Below are 20685 nucleotides of genomic sequence, written 5' to 3'. Positions count from 1 at the left end.
GGAGCCCGAAGGGGGCAGAGGGGCCACTACCAGATGTTCGACCGCTGGGAGAGGAAACGCCACAGGCCATCGCTTCCTCTACTGGCTACCCCAGACCGAACGGAGTAACCCAGCGGATCCCCAGAGGAGGAAGGGGTGTCTCAGCGGCTGCAGAGACCAGTTGGGGGTCCGGAGGGAGCATGCCGGAGACCGTGGCCCTACGGTTGTCCATCTTGGAGACCAACTTGTCCAGGCTGTCGGAAACCGTGGGAAGATTGGTGCCGTTGTTGGAGGAGAATCTCCAGAGGGAGCCCACTCGATACGGTGCCGAAAGAGAGCCGAGTAAGGACGAGGCTTGGATCCAAAGGGGCCAGCGCGCATCGACGCAGAGCCCAGCGGCGGCAGGCGGCGACGGAGACGAGGAGTACTGGCAGGAGCTGGAGTTCCGAGAAAGGATGGCGCGCGAGGTGGATCGCCAGCAAGCCTTGGGAACTCTGAGGCTACCATCTCCAACAGGACTCCCAACCCCCCGAATGGGTGTCGGGGTGGAAAGACCGCTGGGACCAGGGATCGGGTCCAGTGGGTTGGTGGAGGAAGGCGAAGAGGAGCCGGAGATCCACGGAGATGGGGAGGATGCACCGTACGACGAAGGAGGGCGAAGCGCGGGGGCTACAGCAGGGCCTGCATTCAGATGGGTGGAAGGGCCGACGGCAGCGGCAGAATTTCGGGGGCCGCGGGGAACAACCGCCGGGCTGGGGCGCGGCGTGGTCAAAGGGTCAGCTCAAGGGAACCTGATGCAACCCCTCCCCAGACCACCCATGCAGAGGCAATGAGCCACAGAATGGATGCCTAGGAGAGAGGAGCTCAAATTGGAATACGGAGGGGAATCATCCGAGCTGAACTTTTTCCTCATTGGCATCAGAGGATACATGGAGGACAATGCGCACACATTCCCTTCCGAAGGAAGCATGATTCGGGCCATTGGTAATACCCTAAAAAGGGGGGCGGCCAGCTGGTATGTGCAATTACATGCCAGACGCGACCCGTGCTTGAGGTCAGTGCCCCAATTTTTAGCCGCACTGGAGAACCGATTTAAAGACCCGCTGGAGCAATTAAGGGCTCGCGACCAACTAAAAGGAATAAAGCAGAGGGACAAGACGGTACCCGAGTACGCAGAAGAATTCCTCCATCTTGCGGAAAGGGTACCAGAGTGGTCCGAAGTGACCAAAGTGGAGATATTCAAAGAGGGACTGCGCCCCGAAGTATTTAGTTGGGCGGCGCACAGAGATGACCCAGAGACGCTACAGGGTTGGATTCAACTGGCAGGGCGCGTCGAATCCACCCTGTCCCAAGTAAAGCGCTTTCGGAGCGGCGGCAGCAGCGCCCAGCAGAGAACGGGGAGAAACGAGGAAGCAGGAGCGACCCGGAGGGAGGCCCGGGATCCCCTTCAAAGGAGAAGACAACAGACCTAAGCCGGGATGCTTTGTATGCGGGAAGACGGGCCATCGGGCGGCGGAATGTTGGGCCCGGAAGGGAGAACCGCCCAAAGCCACAAAACCCACGCCAGCAGCCGGGAGACGAGCGGAGGAGGAGGTGCGAGCCCCAGAACCTCCGGAGCGGCTGGTGAGTCAAGACAAATGCATGCTGGTAGTGCCAATCTGCTTGTCGGGGGTAGAGAATCGGGCCACCTGTAGAGCATTCGTGGATTGCGGTTGCTCTAGGAACATTATAACTCCGGAATTAGCGGAGGCGCTAAAATGCCAGCAGACAGTGCTTAAAGCCCCAATTGCATTTTCGCAGTTGGATGGATCGGTTGCTGCTGGGGAAGTATCCACGAAGGAAATACAGGGGATCCCATGTAAAATAGGCAAATGGGAAGGAAGAATATCCTTTGTGATAGCCCCTATTGCCATATACAATATCATACTAGGGATTCCATGGCTTGAACAGGCAAACCCCGAAGTGGATTGGAGGGGAAAGAGCCTGGCATTTAAAGAGCAACAAACGCAATGGGAGATAAGCAAAATAGCAGAAGAAGAGAGCGAGGGAGATGAAGAGGGGGAAATAGACCAAGAACTGTTGCCCCCTGAATACAGGGACTTTGTGGATGTGTTCAATCAGAAAGAGGCAAGTAAATTACCTCCCAAAAGGAATATAGAAGTAGAAATCAAAATAACCCCAGGAGCAAACTTACTAAAACCGAAAGTGTATCCCATGTCTGTTCAGGAGAAGGAGGAACTGAGGAAATACATTGATAAGAATCTGGCGCGAGGCTTCATTAAGCCGTCCAGCTCCCCTTTGGGAGCCCCAGTGTTATTTAGGAGAAAGAAAGACAACTCTTTAAGACTGTGCATTGACTATCGAAATTTAAATGCAATTACTAAAGATAATAAATACCCTATGCCCTTAGTAAAGGATCTGATTACCGTGTTAAAGAAAGGGAGCATGTTTACCAAACTGGATTTAATTGAAGCTTATCATAAATTAAGAATCAAACCCGAGGATACTTGGAAAACTGCATTTTCCTGCGCATTCGGACATTTTGAATATCAAATTTTGCCTTTTGGATTAAAAAATGGCGGCGCGTGCTTTATGCAGCTTATAAATGAAATCTTGCACCCACTGTTGTACCGAGGAGTATTCATATTTTTGGATGATATCCTTATAGTAAGTGAGGACAAAGAAAAACACGTGGAACTGGTCCGGGAAGTTTTGCAAAAACTAAGGGAAGCAAAGCTGTATGCAAAACTTTCCAAATGTGAATTCAACAAAACTCAAATTGACTTTCTGGGGTATCGGATATCTCCGGATGGATTAGCTATGGATCCGTCTAAAGTATCAGACGTAAAGGAATGGGGAGTACCTCAAACAAGGAGGCAATTGCAATCATTTCTGGGGTTTGCAAATTTTTACAGATTCGTTTGAAGTGAGCGTGACACCCAACCCTTTCTACTATGCAGCTGGACACAATCCAAGCATTCACAACACATGGACAACGTATAAATACTATACAATACTACACAGGGACATAGACCCCCTCTATCACAGTACACAAACAACCACATGCATACTCAACATAAGACAACCATACAACAGACATTTAATACCACCACAACCTCAACAAGTTCTCACCAACACCACCAGACAAGGCCACAGCAACGCGTGGCCGGGCACAGCTACCGTGTTTCCCCAAAAATAAGACCTCCCCAAAGAATAAGACCTAGCAGGGGTTTGGGGGGATTGCCAAATATAAGGCCTCCCCTGAAAGTAAGACCTAGCAACTAAGGCTGCAGCAGAGTTCCATTGGGAAGCATGGCTGCAGGGCTAAAGCAGAAGAGGGCTTTCCACTCGTCCTGCTCTTTCAGTTTCTTAAAGGTACAGGACGCATTGGGATTCTCCTCTCATCCTTATTCCTATCCTATGCCCTGAAACATTATTTTATACTATTATTCTATTGCCATATTATTATCATCATATTCTGTTACTATTATTATATCCCATTATTATATTATCCTATTAATATATTTTATATCATTATATTATATTTTTCTATTATTATTATTATATCATTATATTATTATTCTATTATATTTTCATATTATTATTCTGTTATTATTATATTCCATTTTATATTATCCTATTAATATATTTTATATCATTATATTCTATACTATTATTCTATTATATTATCCTATTATTATTTTATCATTATTAGCATATTCTTTTATTATTATTATATTCCATTTTATATTTTCCTATTAATATATTTTATATCATTCTATTCCATTCTATTATTCTATTCTATTATCCTATTATTATATTATCTAATTAATATATTGTATATCATTATATTATTATTATATTATATTATTATTATTGTGACGGCGCGAGTGGCGCCATCTATATGTCAAACTATAAGTTTTAAGATCTGAATTGCTGTATCATGCCTGATTTTGCCCTTACCCTGTAGATGTAGTTGGATTGGTTATTTATATCTGTCAATCAATGTTGTTTGTACCTGTTACATTGCTCACTCAGCAAAACTGTTTGGCTCCACCTCTTCCTGAAGTAGGACAGTGTTTCCTCTTTTCATTCCATCAGCAAGTTCTGTATCGGATGGACGTGAAAGAGAGGCTTGGCTCAAAAAGCCCTTTAAAAGTTACCTCTCAGCACCAATTCTGAGGTTCTTACCCTTGGGACTCACACTTCATGTTCAGGGCCAACCTGAACAACGTTGAGGAGTCTCAAGCGCCTTCACATCAGTCCTTTGGCAACAGAGGAAGACTCTTGTCTTCAGATATAGGTCATTGGACTGAGGCTGAGTTTGCTCCGGCATTCACAGCCAGAGAAAGAGGGATTTTTCGATGTGCCTTCGGGGAGTAAATGTTATATACCTTTTTGATTACTCCCCTTGGATTTTATCCTTTGGACTGTTTGGACTGTTCCATCTTATACCCCTGTTCTCTTTATTTATATGCCTCTCTCTCCCGAGTTTTTAATTAAATGTTCATGTGGCCCGCCCTGTCTGCTCTGATTTGTGTTGTAATGTATATGATTATTTTTGTACTATTATATTGTGTTATGATATATTGTTTTATTTTGTTATATTGTATGGTGTCTGGGCATGGCCCCATGTAAGCCGCCCCGAGTCCCCATCGGGGAGATGGTGGCGTAAGGCAGGAATGAAGGGGTAGGAGGAAATGGCCATATAAGGAGGTACGAGCAGGCCAGGAACACAGCCGATGGGTTATCACATGGTTTCCCTGAAATCATGTGTTTTGAGAGAAACGAAAGTAATGAAGAAATGTAATACTGCACCACAAATATGCACCAATGGTTTGATATGTGGGCGGTCGTAAACTGAACCCACTGAATTGTATAAATAGACACTCGACCCTGTCTGCGGGGTTCTCCCTTTTCAGCATCTAGTTGTGCGTGGGATGAACCTCTGCAGCTGCAGGAACTCTAGTAAACTGCTTTCTTTGGAAGAAAAAGAAAAAACCTCCAGTTGTCTGTCTCCTACTTCCACTGCGTCCGCACAAGACACACGACAAGCTGAGAAAAGGGGAAGTCTGGTTTCCGCTACATTTTCTGGTGACCCCGACGTGATTCCACAATAAGACGGGCCAGGAGATCGGAGACGGATCCCGTTGGCGGGACGGTCCCAACTCGGCGGTGGGGGCCAGAGGCAACTACCGTGAGACGAGAAGGGGCCCCTGAATATTGTAAGACCGGCTGCGGTACTTGCCTCTGATGCCAACGCCGGCCGACGGTGGGAGCCGCAACGACAGCGAGGTTCCAAAGAAACCAGGCAGGGAAAAGGATCCAGGGAAAAAGTCCAGGGGCGAAGGTTGGTCCGACGTCTACAGCAATCTGGCAAGTATAGTGGTTAAATGAGACACTAAGGGAACAGCGCCGGGAGGGACACAAAGGTTCCCAGGGAGATAAAAGGGGTTCTGTCTTGTGATTCCTGACACACACCGTTGAGTGTCCAGGTGCCCAGTCCAAGGCAGTCCCCTCTATTAGGCAGGATGGGAGGCAGTGGGTTCAAATCCACCACCCCATTACAGTGTATGTTAGACAATTTCGGCTCAGTTGCAAGTAGAGCCGTAGAAGGAATTCCCCAGAGAACAAGACTTGTGAGGGTGCCCCAAGACCAAGTCGTGCAGGGCTCATGAGGAGTCGCAACTCCCGGGGAAAGGAAAAAAAAAAACTGTTTGATTTCTTTGTCATGTGTGGGGAATAATGAGTTTCAAGTTCTGCATGTTTCGTGGTAATATTGAAGTGAAAATGAAAAATGAGTCTATAGATTTACACAAAAAATGTTGAGCACAAATATCTAGAAATGTTTTATTACGGTTGAAAAAATCTGATTCGAAGAGGGTCTGTGTTAGTTTGCTTTTGCTGACAAGCTGCAGAGAGGCGAGAAAAAGGGAGGGAGGCTGTTAAAGTGGCTCAGAAAGTTTTCCTTGTTATTTCTGAGAAACAAAAGCTGTTTTCTTAAAAAGTTTTCTTTTGCACCTGGGCCTCATGCCAAAAAGATAGTGGGAGAATCTTGGCAGACAGTCCAAGGTAAAAAAACTCCCTGTCATTCTGGTTAAACTCAGGCGAAATGCCCAGAGAAAGATAATGGAATTCCAGTGGACAGCCAAGGTCAATGAAAGCCGCTGTGAACTAGTGAAGTTTTAAAAATGTAATGTGAATTTAAAAAAAAAAGAAAAAGAAAGAAAGAAAATGATGATGTAAATGTGTGTATATATATATATATATATATATATATATATATAATATTTTGGGGTTCTGTCTTTCACCTGGATCTTAAATCCTTGCTTTGGACTTATTTTGGGACAACTGGGTGAGAATGTTTCATGAGCTGAGAGAGAGTGTGTGATTTTATCTAAACAACTAACCACTAATCAGAATTCCTGTGGACCTTGTGTGAATGAGATGTATGTGTTGAATTCAAAATGCATAAAGAGTTATAAACAATGTTAGTAGATTTGTTCAGAAGCAATTCGGAAGCTGTAGATATTTTTTTTTTGGAAAAAAAAAATGGTCTTAGGCTTGAAAAAAAAATCCTTGTTTTGAAAGAACAATGCTTCAGTGTTTTTAGAGAACATGGTGATACAACAGATAAGAGCTGGACATCTGCCCAGAAATTGAATCTCAAGGGAAAAAAAAAATGAGCTTGAACAAGTGTACTTTTGAAAACTCAAGCCTCTGTGGGCTACTCCCCCTTTTTCCTGTTCTACAGATTTTAAACCCCTTACAGGTTATAGGGAAATGTTGGAGGTTCTTTTTTTTTTTGCAGCACTTTGGAATACAGGTGATCTTGGTGAGTCAAGAAGAAGGAGAAGGAATGTGAATGAATGTTTTGGAAAGGAGAGGACAAGGAGAGGAGTTATTGGTTGTGGAGACTTTGTATGGAAAACTGTCACAAGTTGGCAGTGCAAAAAAATAAATAAATATATATTTATTTTTGGAAAAAAAAAATTGATCCCATATTCCTGACACAGAAGGATTAAGAACTGACATTGATTTTTAAATTTTTGATTGACATTTTATTCAAAAAGGGAGCTAGTGCCCAAGTGATAAAAAGTTATCCTTTTGAGAACCAAAGACATGATATAATTGGCTGCATCTCATGTTGCTTCATAATAATTTTGTGAGATTTGGATTCTGAACTTTGTGATTTTGGCCCAACTCTTTCTAAAGGTTACGGAAAGGAAGGACTAGGACTTTTGTAAACGGGACATTAGATCATGCAAATAGGGGCATTTTTTCCATCGCCCCCAGCCTGGATTTTGCCAGATTTGAGAAGCGGCAGGAGGCTTTTCAACGTGTGTTACTAACAAATTTTGAGTTGTTCAACGAGTCGGTGTAAAAGGGGAATTGAGTAAGTTTAACACTGCAGCAGGACTGGAGTGGAAGATTGCATTGCAGCAAGTGGATACACGATTGTTAAATCGTTTGCGGAAAGGAAAAGAAAAAGATGCGGAGAAGAAAGATTTTGTTGGATTTCAAGACAGATGAGTGTGTTGTCAAAGGCACAACCTCTGAGGAGGCCTGCCTTGGATGTGAGCGAAACGACTAGAGAGAGTGCTTCAAGAGCCATACAGCCTGGAAGGATGAGTATTTCCCTCCCCTTCTTTTCCCTCTCATTGTTTTTTGCTACAGGTCCTGAACTCCTGTATGGGATAAACCCAGAAGTCTATGAGACATGTTTATTGAGAGGCCTGGGAGGGCCTATAGGTGTTGCTGAGTGTTAAGGCTGTGATGGAGTGTGGCATCAGGCTGGAGGCTGTAAGGGCTGACCAACTCAACAACATACAATTTTCTATTTTGACCCAACTCTCCTGGATAGGACCTTTTGTAATGGGACATTGCAAATAATTCGGATTTTTGACGGATTTGAGAGACAATGAGGGACTTTTTCATATGCCATCTAACAACCTTGCTTTTTAAGCCAAAAGGAGGATATAGCACGGAGACAATGTGACAAAGAATAAAATAAGTTAACCATTGCAGCAGGACCAGAGTAAAAAGGATTACTGCAGATCGCGAAAGAAGGCCCATGGAGGAATCATTTCTCAAGAGGCCATGGAGGGGTCGTTTGGGAGCTGAATAGTGGCCTACCTGCCCCACCCGTGGAGAGACAAGGGATTTCAACAAGATTGGCTGAGACAAAAGTGATGCCGAACAGGATGATCGACAGATGGGTAATCCGTTCCCCCTCCCCCATTCTCTCTCACTGTCTTCCTGCTTTTTTTTTCAGTTTTTTTTGGACTCCTGTTCCTAAATTGGAGATCCATAAGGCATTGTTACTGAGAGGCCTGTTTTCCAAAATGGAGATCCATAAGGCATTATTACTGGAAGGCCTGTTTTGGAATCCAAAACCCGTAGGAGTTTAAGTCCACCCCACGCCACACATACTGGGTATGACAGCTAAAGCCCTGTGAGAGATGGAGATTTTCTTTACAGACTTTTCTTTACACAGAGACAATTCTTGGAGTGGACAAAGAGACTTTCTTCAAATTAACTGAACATTATTCCTTTGATCAAGGAAGAGGAAACACACCCCCAGTTTGACTTTATGCCAAAGACTGAAAAGACCTGAAAGTTGGACATGCATGTGAATGGCCACCTCTGGCCATAGCAACAAATCCATCATCGGAAGAAGAATATTTTTAATCCTCATGTGTTGTTTACCTCTGGTGATGAAACTATGTACAAATGCTATTCTGCGCTCATTTTCCACTGAAAAGATAGCTTGGCTGCAAGCTAGAAGGGATTGGAGGGACCCATAAGTCTGCTCATTTAGTTTGCTTCAGCTTTTGTATACACGCTTCGCAAAAAAAAAAAGGGGGAATAAGGCAGGAATGAAGGGGTAGGAGGAAATGGCCATATAAGGAGGTACGAGCAGGCCAGGAACACAGCCGATGGGTTATCACATGGTTTCCCTGAAATCATGTGTTTTGAGAGAAACGAAAGTAATGAAGAAATGTAATACTGCACCACAAATATGCACCAATGGTTTGATATGTGGGCGGTCGTAAACTGAACCCACTGAATTGTATAAATAGACACTCGACCCTGTCTGCGGGGTTCTCCCTTTTCAGCATCTAGTTGTGCGTGGGATGAACCTCTGCAGCTGCAGGAACTCTAGTAAACTGCTTTCTTTGGAAGAAAAAGAAAAAACCTCCAGTTGTCTGTCTCCTACTTCCACTGCGTCCGCACAAGACACACGACAAGCTGAGAAAAGGGGAAGTCTGGTTTCCGCTACAGGCGGGTTATAAATAAAGTTTTATTATTATTATTATTATTATTATCTGGACAAGCTTCATGGACTTAAACAATCAAAGACTGTAATGTATATTTTCTTTTACCCCCTTTGTGAAGAATAAACCCAGTTTTTGAGTTAACTACAGTGTTTTGGTCCTTGGGAGTTCCAGTTTCCCTAAAGGAGGGCAAGAAGCAATCCCCTGGGGAAAGATGTCACGTCCATGCCTCTTTCACTAAGAGTTTACAGCCCCAGGCGCGACGGCACAGTGCTGAGAGAAGCCTTCTTTTCCAGAAGTACTGAGAGAGAAGCCTTCTTTTCCAGAACTGCTGAAAGAAGCCTTCCAGAAGTGCTAAGAAGGGAAAAGAAGGAGTGAAAGGGCCTTGAATTTGCCAAGCCCATAGTCTCCTAAAGATAAAGAAGTCAAAAGAAGCCTGCCTTTGCCTCCAGAGGGAAGCCCAGCCTTCACAAAATTGAGTCATTTACAAGCTTTCCCGCTCTTTTTGCATCTCAAGCCACCAGCAAATTGCTACATTCAGCTCTTGTAGCTGCAGCAAGTTCAAGCCTTCTGCAAAGTGGATACATTTGCTAGAAGCCTAGCCTTTGCAAAATTGATACATTTGCTAAGTTTCCCGCCTTTTCTGTTTCTCAAGCCAGCAAATCGCTACATTCAGCTCTTGCAACTGCAGCAAAATCCAGGTTTCTGCAAAGTAGATACATTTCTCCAGAAGTCAGCCTTTGCAGACCAACCAAGCCTCTTCCAGAACCCAGTTTGCAAAGCAATAAATTCCAACCTTCTGCAGTTCCTGCCATTTCTTCAGAGCCTGCTGCAAGTTTATGAAAGCCCAGGCTTAACTTCTCAGTTAAGCAGCTGTTTTAATTGTCTTGTTTAAAGTATTGCATTGCCCTTTTGTGTGCCTTTAATTGTATAGTTATATAGTATTGCATTTTGTACTGTTTGAAACTTGGGATAAGTTTCCTTTTGAATTACAGAATGTCAAGTCATAGCAATGAGATTTTGCAAACAAGGGTCAAATCCCCCCGCCCTGTCAGAGAAAGGCACCCCACAGAGAAAACAATGCTCTGCCTTTTGCAGCAGGAAGGCCAGCTTAGGCAGAGGTTTAACAGAGCTTGGCAAAACCTGCCAACCATAGCTGATGCAATAAAGGCATCCCTTTGCCCAAAGGAAAAGGAAATTCTTAGGCAAGAATTTTTAAAGGCCTTCAATAATGGGAGTGCTATTGCAGAAGAAATAATCTATGTACTGAACAAAATTAACACTCCAGAGTCTTTAGATAGGGCTAAGGAAATTTCTTTTAGCCTACAAGAAGAGAGGAGGCGCTACAGTGCAGTTCTATTTGAACCAGAGCCCAGTTCCTTATTCAAAGGCGCAGAAGAAAGGGTTCAAGGCTCCCCATGTGTAAGCCTTAGATCCAGTCTGCTCAAGATTCCATCTAATGATGCTAGCCTTAAATCCAAGCATTCATCTAGGCATAGCAGTTCCTCCCAATCCACACACTCATTCATCAGTACTTCTTCCAAAGCAGCCCACTACAACAGAGAGGCTGTCCGTTTGAAAATTAGAAAAGAGGTTTTAGAAGCAGAGGCGTCTGCAGAAATGGCTAGGCAAGACTTTGCCTTCAATGAAGAGGAACTCCTCCTTCAACAGGCTAAAGCCAAGCAGAAACTGCTTCTAGCTCAGGCTAGGGCCCAGCAAGAAGCTGATCTAGCGCAGGCTAGGGCCCAACAAGAAGCTGACCTAGCGCAGGCTAGGGCCCAACAAGAAGCTGACCTAGCGCAGGCTAGGGCCCAACAAGAAGCTGGCCTAGCACAGGCTAGGGCCCAACAAGAAGCTGACCTAGCGCAGGCTAGGGCCCAACAAGAAGCTGATCTAGCGCAGGCTAGGGCCCAACAAGAAGCTGACCTAGCGCAGGCTAGGGCCCAACAAGAAGCTGACCTAGCGCAGGCTAGGGCCCAACAAGAAGCTGACCTAGCGCAGGCTAGGGCCCAACAAGAAGCTGACCTAGCGCAGGCTAGGGCCCAACAAGAAGCTGACCTAGCGCAGGCTAGGGCCCAGCAAGAAGCTGATCTAGCGCAGGCTAGGGCCCAACAAGAAGCTGACCTAGCGCAGGCTAGGGCCCAACAAGAAGCTGACCTAGCGCAGGCTAGGGCCCAACAAGAAGCTGACCTAGCGCAGGCTAGGGCCCAACAAGAAGCTGACCTAGCGCAGGCTAGGGCCCAACAAGAAGCTGACCTAGCGCAGGCTAGGGCCCAGCAAGAAGCTGATCTAGCGCAGGCTAGGGCCCAACAAGAAGCTGACCTAGCGCAGGCTAGGGCCCAACAAGAAGCTGACCTAGCGCAGGCTAGGGCCCAACAAGAAGCTGACCTAGCGCAGGCTAGGGCCCAACAAGAAGCTGACCTAGCGCAGGCTAGGGCCCAACAAGAAGCTGACCTAGCGCAGGCTAGGGCCCAGCAAGAAGCTGATCTAGCGCAGGCTAGGGCCCAACAAGAAGCTGACCTAGCGCAGGCTAGGGCCCAACAAGAAGCTGACCTAGCGCAGGCTAGGGCCCAACAAGAAGCTGACCTAGCGCAGGCTAGGGCCCAACAAGAAGCTGACCTAGCGCAGGCTAGGGCCCAACAAGAAGCTGGCCTAGCACAGGCCAGGGCCCAGAGAGAAATAGAGCTTGCAATGGCTGAAGCCAAGCAAGATGAGCTGCAACGGGATCTAGATCTGCTTCAAGTAAAAAGAGACACAGCACAAAAGATAGTCAGAGCTAACGTTCTAGCCAAAGCCCTATCACAGGAACTAACCCAAGAAAACCTTAGTTTCCTGCCAACACAAGAGCCTACAGCAAAGGTTTCAGCACATCTGCAACTGGAATCACCTGTAGTGAGGAGTCATATCTCCTTTCGCCACCTTGAAGATCGCTCACCTGTTCCAGTGTTCGCAACTTCAAGGCCTGCCCATTCCTCAGAAGTACAGCAAAGCACGGCCGGGAGAGTGCCATCATCTCTGTCAGAGTCCATCCCTCTACTTAGGCCTCAGAGATACCACCTGTCTACTTGGGAACGAAAGGATGACGTCTTTCAACAACATCCAGATGTCCATTCAGATTGGCAAGGCATGGCCGGGAGTGAACCACCACATTCATCCCTGCATACCAAGTCAATTCTCCCATCGCTGAAGATGAAGGCTTCAGAGGTGCTGCCTGGCAGCAATCTGCTGAACCCAGCATCGCCTACCATCGAGACAAGATGTGTTCAACCGAAGAACATTGACTTCGTCGGGCCACATCACACTCCTCAGATGTACCCTTACACACTGGAGTCACAATTGGGTTCCCTCTTGAGAAATCCAAGAAGAGACATCAGAGACAAAGGCGTCCAGAAATTCACTGACCGACCAGATGACTACCTTCTGTGGAAAATCACCTTCATGAGGGCCATTCGAGATTTCAAGCTAGAAGCGGATGAAGAACTGTCCCTTCTTATGGCGTGGCTTGGACCCAGCTCAGCCGAGCAAGTAAAAAGACTTTATGCTGCTCATGTAGCAGACCCCCAAAGAGCTTTGTCCACAGCGTGGTCTCGCTTGGACCAGCGCTTCGGTGCGAGCACTGACATAGAAGCGTCCCTCATGGATCGACTCAACAGGTTCCCATCGCTGAAGATGAAAGATTGCAAACAGCTTGGGGACTTTAGTGATCTTTTACTAGAGCTAGCTTCAGCCAAAGGAAATCCAGAGCTGCCAGGTTTAGCATGTCTGGACCAGCACACGTCACAGAGTGCCATTCTCTGCAAACTTCCTTTTCCTCTTCGAGAAGCTTGGGGAAAACAGGTGTTCAAGTACAAAGAGGAGAATGCAAATGTATACCCGCCCTTCACCTTTTTGGTGGATTTCGTCACTAGAGCAGCCCGTGAGAGGAATGACCCTCAAACAGGTCTTCTCGCTTTGTACCAAGACCTAAAGCCTGAAAAGACCTCCAAAGAAGACAAAGCCCAGGGCAAAGATCTTAGAAGGAACCTAAGTGTCAAGATGACAGACACAACTCCTGCAGCTTCTGCTCAACCAGTCAGCAACAACACCATATCCTGTCCCATTCATCAAAGGCCACACAGCCTAGCTGAATGCAGAGAGTTCTCAAAGAAGCCTTACAAAGAACGACTCCAAATAGTTCAAAAGGCCAAGGTGTGCTTTAGATGCTGCGGCGCCACTATTCACTTCTCCAAGGACTGCAAAGAAAAGGTTAAATGCCAACACTGCAACAGCATCAAGCATTGCTCTGCAATGCACAACTTCGATTCCCCTCAATTCAAAGCAAAGTCAAATTGTGTTGTCGAAGGCTTTCATGGCCGGGATCACAGGGTTGTTGTATGTCTTTCGGGCTGTGTGGCCATGTTCCAGCCCTGTTTCACCATTGCCTCACCACTAGCTACTTTCAGTGGGACACTGGATTCTATGAACAGAAGGATGGAGTGGCCATGGGGAGCCCTCTCAGCCCAGTAGTAGCAAATTTCTATATGGAATACTTTGAAAAACAGGCCCTAGAAACAGCACCAAAAAAGCCAACTGTTTGGTTCAGATACGTAGATGACACCTTCACAATTTGGAGCCATGGAGAGGAAGAACTCAGCAAGTTCCTGGACCATCTTAACAGCATCCACCCAAACATCCAATTCACCATGGAAAAAGAAAAGGAAGGAAAACTGCCATTTCTAGATGTTCTGGTCATCCGCAAACCCAATCAACAATTGGGCCACACAGTTTACAGAAAACCTACACACACAGATAGATACCTTCATAAAAACTCCAACCATCACCCAAGTCAAAAAAGGAGCACAATCAAAGCCCTGACAGACCGTGCACAAAGAATCTGCGAACCTCACCTCCTCCAAGGTGAACTCAACCACCTAAACTGGGCTCTACAGGCCAATGGATACTCCACCACAGACATCAGAAGAGCTGCAAGGGCAAGAACAAGCCATGAGAGTCAAGACAAAGATCCACCCAGAGGAAAGGTGTTCTTACCATACATCAAGGGAACTACTGACCGCATAGGGAAGCTGATGAAGAAGCACAACCTACAAACTATCTACAGACCCACGAAGAAAATCCAACAAATGCTACGGTCAGCGAAGGACAAGAGGGATCCTCTCTCTTCTGCAGGAGTCTACCGGATACCATGCAGCTGTGGACAAGTCTACATAGGGACCACCAAACGCAGCAATGCCCAAACACGAGTCAAAGAACATGAAAGGCACTGCAGACTAATTCAACCAGAGAAATCAGCCATAGCAGAGCATTTGATGAACCAGCCTGGACACAGGATACTATTTGAGAACACAAAAATGCTGGACCATTCCAACAACTATCATGTCAGACTACACAGAGAAGCCATTGAAATCCACAAGCATGTGGACAACTTTAACAGAAAGGAAGAAACCATGAAAATGAACAAAATCTGGCTACCAGTATTACAAAACTCCAAAATCAAAACAGTAGATGGGAACCAACACAATGAAGGCTTGACTGAACAAAGGATGCCCCCAGGCAAGGGACAAAACATCTCCAATGCTAATTAGGGTGATTAACAGAAACATTAATGCTGGCTCCCAGTGACAAAGGACTCTTGCCACACCTTGGACACAGATATATATTCTTTCCTTTCCTTACTTAGTTTATCCATACCTCACAACCTCTGAGGATGCCTGCCATAGATGTGGGCGAAACGTCAGGAGAGAATGCTTCTGGAACATGGCCACACAGCCCGAAAGACATACAACAAAGTCAAATTCTCCTGCCAAAGAAGAAACCAAAAAAGACCAAAAGCCTACAGAACCTCAGGTAGCCCTCAAGGCTCCTGCAGTTGCCTGCACCAAGCTTTGTCAAAATAGCCACAAGCCAAGGATTTGCCACCCAATCTGCCTGGCAGAGGTGTATCCAGACAAGCAGCCGTGGAATAAGAAAAGGGTCTACGTCGCCTTGGATGCCCAAAGTGATGCATCTCTTGCAACCCCAGAGTTCTTCGACATGTTCGACCTTCATACCGAGACAATAGATTACACCATATCCACTTGTTCTGGGAAGAATAAGATGAATGGCAGAGTTGCAACAAAGTTCAAAATCTCACCTGTCGGACAAAAGGTCAGGTACGATCTTCCTGACCTTATAGAATGCAGCCTGATTCCCAGGAACAAAGAACAGATAGCCACGAAGGAGGTGGTACAAGCCCATCCTCATCTCAAAGGTATTCAAGATCTAATACCAGCTTTGGACTTGGAAACAGACATCGTAATGCTTATCGGTGCAGATTGTCCCACACTGTTCCGTGTTAGCAACCAGATTGAAGGTCCTAAGGGATCACCCATGGCCCAGCAGCTGCCTTTAGGATGGACGGTGTTAGGCCCAGTCTGCCTGAACAAGATGTTCCAGCCTGTCACTAAAAGGCCTTCACTAATGCAAGGAAGTGCCAGCCACATCTCAATTTGCTGCCAGGGAGTAATGCCCGATTACTCTTCCATCATCGAAGTCACAGAGAGAGATGAGCAAACAGCCTTCTCTAAAAATGAACAGAAGTTCCTTGAGATGATGAACAGCCAAGTCACTCAAGTCTCTGAAGGTAATTGGATAGCACCTTTACCTTTCAAGCCGGAAAGACCATCTCTACCCAACAACAGAGATGTTGCCCTTCATCGTCTCCTGACCTTAAGAAGAAGGATGCTAAAAGATCCGAAGGTAAAGACCCAGATCACCCAGTTTGTGGAAGACCTCTTCAGAAGCAACTACGCTGAACCAGCCAGCGTGAGGGCGGAGGGAGAAGAGCAGTGGCATTACATATCCACTTCAGAAAATCCGGCAGATGTGACATCCCGAGGAACATCAGCCGCAAAGTTGTCCAAGTCATCCTGGATCACTGGACCCAAATGTCTTCAAAATCCTTCCTTTCCAGAAAGCATTTCCGTGCTCAAAGACACTGAGTTGCCAGAAATTCAGTCCTGCAAATCTACCATCGATGGCCAAGACTTATCAAGGCAAGGTTTAAATCCAGCCAAGTTTGAAAGATTTTCAAAATGGACTAGACTTCAGGCAGCCATTGCCAGGCTCATACATTACATCACTACAAAAAACAGTGGTGCAATTCAGCCCCAAGATCTTTCGAAAGCCTCAACAGTCATCCTGAGATCCACTCAAAGACAGTGTTTTTCAGAAGAAATAGCTTGTCTAGAAAGAAAAGCATCCTTGCCCAAAAATAGTTGTTTAAAGGACTTGAACCCCTTCCTGGACAATGAGGGTCTCCTTAGGGTTGGAGGTAGACTAAAGAGAGCAAAGATTAGATCCTGTGTTAAAAATCCTGTTATTTTGCCACACCATAGCCACATAGCTCTGCTGTTGACACAGCATTTCCACGCAAAGGTTAAACACCAAGGAAGGACATTTACTCAGTCTGCCCTAAGAAACTATGGGTTTTGGATTGTTAGGTGCCAACGTAAAGGTTGGGGATTTGGTGTTACTTAAACAAAGGATGCTCCTAGAAACCAATGGGCTAAGGGTATTGTGTCAAAATTATATCCTAGCTCTGACAATAGAGTGCGCAAGGCCCAGGTTAAGGTCATCTCTAACGAAAAGGTTTATTTAATTTTATTTGACAGGCCTATTAGCGACATGGTTGAGTTATTTTCACAAGACGTACAGTCTTAAAGTTATTAGATTTAAAGGTATTTAACTCCATTTTGTTTAGATTTCCGAAAGTCCGGAAATCTAGGCCGGGAGTGTGACGGCGCGAGTGGCGCCATCTATATGTCAAACTATAAGTTTTAAGATCTGAATTGCTGTATCATGCCTGATTTTGCCCTTACCCTGTAGATGTAGTTGGATTGGTTATTTATATCTGTCAATCAATGTTGTTTGTACCTGTTACATTGCTCACTCAGCAAAACTGTTTGGCTCCACCTCTTCCTGAAGTAGGACAGTGTTTCCTCTTTTCATTCCATCAGCAAGTTCTGTATCGGATGGACGTGAAAGAGAGGCTTGGCTCAAAAAGCCCTTTAAAAGTTACCTCTCAGCACCAATTCTGAGGTTCTTACCCTTGGGACTCACACTTCATGTTCAGGGCCAACCTGAACAACGTTGAGGAGTCTCAAGCGCCTTCACATCAGTCCTTTGGCAACAGAGGAAGACTCTTGTCTTCAGATATAGGTCATTGGACTGAGGCTGAGTTTGCTCCGGCATTCACAGCCAGAGAAAGAGGGATCTGGACAAGCTTCATGGACTTAAACAATCAAAGACTGTAATGTATATTTTCTTTTACCCCCTTTGTGAAGAATAAACCCAGTTTTTGAGTTATCTACAGTGTTTTGGTCCTTGGGAGTTCCAGTTTCCCTAAAGGAGGGCAAGAAGCAATCCCCTGGGGAAAGATGTCACGTCCATGCCTCTTTCACTAAGAGTTTACAGCCCCAGGCGCGACGGCACAATTATAGTATATTATATTATTCATCATTCATGACTACATTGAAACTAGAATAGAGAGAAATCAGCGTGGAAACCTTGGGAAACCTAAACTGCAAGAGGTACCATAGATTGTTGCACATGGAAATAATGGGAGTAACAAGAAATTCTTGATAGGATTCACAGTTTGTCTGGTTATGCTGGTTTGTGATGACAACTACTTTTCAGTATATAATAAATGTTCATTTTGTTGTTCAACAATAAATGTGAGCTCTTCTTCATGGAAAAATAAGACATCCCCTGAAAATAAGACCTAGTGCATCTTTGGGAGCAAAAATTAATATAAGACCCTGTCTTATTTTCGGGGAAACAGGGTAGACCGTTATAAAAACAAGATAAATGAGTGAGGATTACAGTCAGGGAGGGGGGAAAGGGTTACATAATACTGGGACTAAAAAAGGGGGAAACAGGGAAGGGAAAGTTAGGGTGGGGTATTCGAAACAAAACTTCCATTCTTTCCCCTTTCGGTACATTACGTTGCGTTTACATTTCTTACATTGCCCCGGTCCATTCTACAAATTAACATTTTCTATTGATATACAATTCCCCTTTTTCCCAATTGGTCTTCTTTATCGGCTTTCCTCTAATTTCTTTCAAATACCAAGTTAGTTTGTCCATATTCTTTATTTATTGAGGAAACCACAAATCAGAGCCCAGGGATCCGATTTGGAAATCTATGTTGGTGATCTCATCATGCAGAACTCAAAGGCTTCTGTCATTTTGGGAGGAGACTTTAACACCAAGATGGGCCCAAATCGACCCCTCCTTATGCGATAATATTGAAACCAGGAAATATTTTTATCTAATTTATTCATTTCCTGTTGTGTTTTTAGTGCCCAATTCCCATTTTTTTAATTATTAATAGATCTTTATATTTGAGCCAATTTTCCCACCCTATTCTTCTTCTTTGGGAGGCCTCTAATGTTGAGATCCATAATGGTGTTTTTTCATATAACTTTTTTATATTTCTCCCATATCTTAAGAATGGAGGACCTTATAAAACGAAATTATTTTCTATCTTTTTTTCATACCAGAGATAAGAGTGCCACCCTAATCTCAGGTCTATTCCCTTCAGATTCAAAAATTTCAATATTTTCAAGTTTGGCCCAATCTGTGGCCCACAATAGTGCTGCCACCTCAAAGTATAGTTTTAAATCAGGCGTAGCTAAACCTCCCCTCTGTCTTTCATCAATCATGTATTTTACTTTAATTCTGGGTTTCTTGTTTTTCTTTTTCTGTTTCCGTGCCAGAATCCTGCACGGGATCTTTTTAACAGCTTGTTTATTTTAGCTTCTTTTGTACCGCGGGTTGTATGTTGTATGTATGTCTATGTGCTAAATGTTTTGATACGGCCGATGGGCTAATCAATAAAATGTGATTGATTGATATTCTTTATTTCTTCTAGTTTCTCCAACCATTGCTCAGTCCGTGGGATCTGATCTGTCTTCCATTGTTTCGCTAGGGTTATTCTGGCCGCTGTCGAAATAGATGTAAAGAGTTTATCATCATTTGTATTTAACTAGCTGTGCCCAGCCACGTGTTGCTGTGGCGTTGTCTGGTGGTGTTGGTGAGAACTTGTTGAGGCTGGATGGCCATCTGTCAGGAGTGCTTGGATTGTGTCCTCCTGCGTGGTAGAAGGAAGTTGATCTGGATGATCCTTAGGGGTCACTCCAAACCTTAGGATTGTACAATGATGTTGTTGTTGTTGTTATTATTATTATTATTATTAGTAGTAGTAGTAGTAGTAGTAGTAGTATTGAGAGGCTGGGTGGCCATCTGTTGGGAGTGCTTGGATTGTGTCCTCCTGCGTGGTAGAAGTTGATCTGGATGATCCTTAGGGGTCACTCCAAACCTTAGGATTGTATGTTGTTGTTGTTGTTATTATTATTATTAGTAGTAGTAGTATTGAGAGGCTGGGTGGCCATCTGTTGGGAGTGCTTGGATTGTGTCCTGCATGGCAGAATTGGGTTGGACTGGACGGCCTTTAGGGGTGTCTCCTAACTGTCTGATGCTATGATTCGATGTGTATTATTATTGTGCAGATATTGGATGGCCATTTGTGAGGAGTGGTTGGATTGTGTCCTCCTGCATGATATAAGGAACTGGATGATTCTTAGGGGTATCTGCTAACCTTAGGATTGTATTATTAATTATTATTATTGCTATTATTATCATTGAGAGGCTGGGTGGGCATCTGTTGGGCTGAGTGGGTTGCTAGGAGACCAAGTGAGCGGAGTTTAGCCTTCTAACTGGCAGCAATTGGATAAAAACAATTCTTCCTCTCCCTCTAATTAGGACTTTATTTTTCTTTTCTTTTTGTAGTATGAACGTAGAGGCATGGGTGAGGGGTTGTGCTGCCAAGTTTAGTGTTTCTGGGATGTGTAGTTTTGTTGTTTTGCCCGAGGCCAAAATTTCATTACCCTTTTACATATATAGATTCTAAAGATGTGTCCGTGATTCCTAGTAAATATAGTTCGGGTTTCATTGTAAAAATTTTATCTAAAATTTTTTGTGTCTCTACGTCAGGGGTCCCCAAACTTTTTAAACAGGGGGCCAGTTCCCGATCCTTTGGACCGTTGGAGGGCCGGACTATAGTTGGCCACAGAGCAATAATAATAATTAATAATAATAATAATAACAATAATAATAATAATAATAAAAAGAGGGTTGGAAGAGACCCTTTGGGCCATTGAGTCCAATCTGCCTTTGTGCCACCGGAAGCACAAACAAAGCACCCCTGACAGATGGCCACCCAGCCTCAATGTTTAATAATAATAATAATAATAATAATAATAATAATAATAATAAAGAGGGTTGGAAGAGACCTCTTGGGCCATTGAGTCCAATCCCCTTCTGCCTCTGTGCACCGAAAGCACAAGCAAAGCACCCCTGACAGATGGCCACCCAGACTCAATGTTAATAA

General features: G+C 44.8%; 2 protein-coding genes across 2 annotated transcripts in view; one reads left to right on the top strand and one right to left on the bottom strand.

Moving 5' to 3' along the window:
• LOC134294564 (uncharacterized) overlaps positions 1 to 19150 on the top strand; it is a 406638-nt gene extending 387488 nt beyond the window's left edge. Inside the window, exon 2 of the mRNA XM_062966103.1 lies at positions 6353 to 19150. Coding sequence (XP_062822173.1) covers positions 10254 to 13763 — 3510 coding nt within the window. The 5' untranslated portion in view covers positions 6353 to 10253 and the 3' untranslated portion in view covers positions 13764 to 19150. The remainder of the gene's footprint in view (positions 1 to 6352) is intronic.
• Positions 1 to 20685, bottom strand: part of LOC134294582 (zinc finger protein 658B-like) — a 191908-nt gene that overhangs the window by 148301 nt on the left and 22922 nt on the right. The window lies entirely within an intron of this gene.

The sequence above is a fragment of the Anolis carolinensis genome, unplaced genomic scaffold (assembly GCF_035594765.1).
Source record: "Anolis carolinensis isolate JA03-04 unplaced genomic scaffold, rAnoCar3.1.pri scaffold_17, whole genome shotgun sequence".
Classification (NCBI taxonomy): Eukaryota; Metazoa; Chordata; class Lepidosauria; order Squamata; family Dactyloidae; genus Anolis; species Anolis carolinensis.
This window is presented reverse-complemented; position numbering and strand designations above follow the sequence as displayed.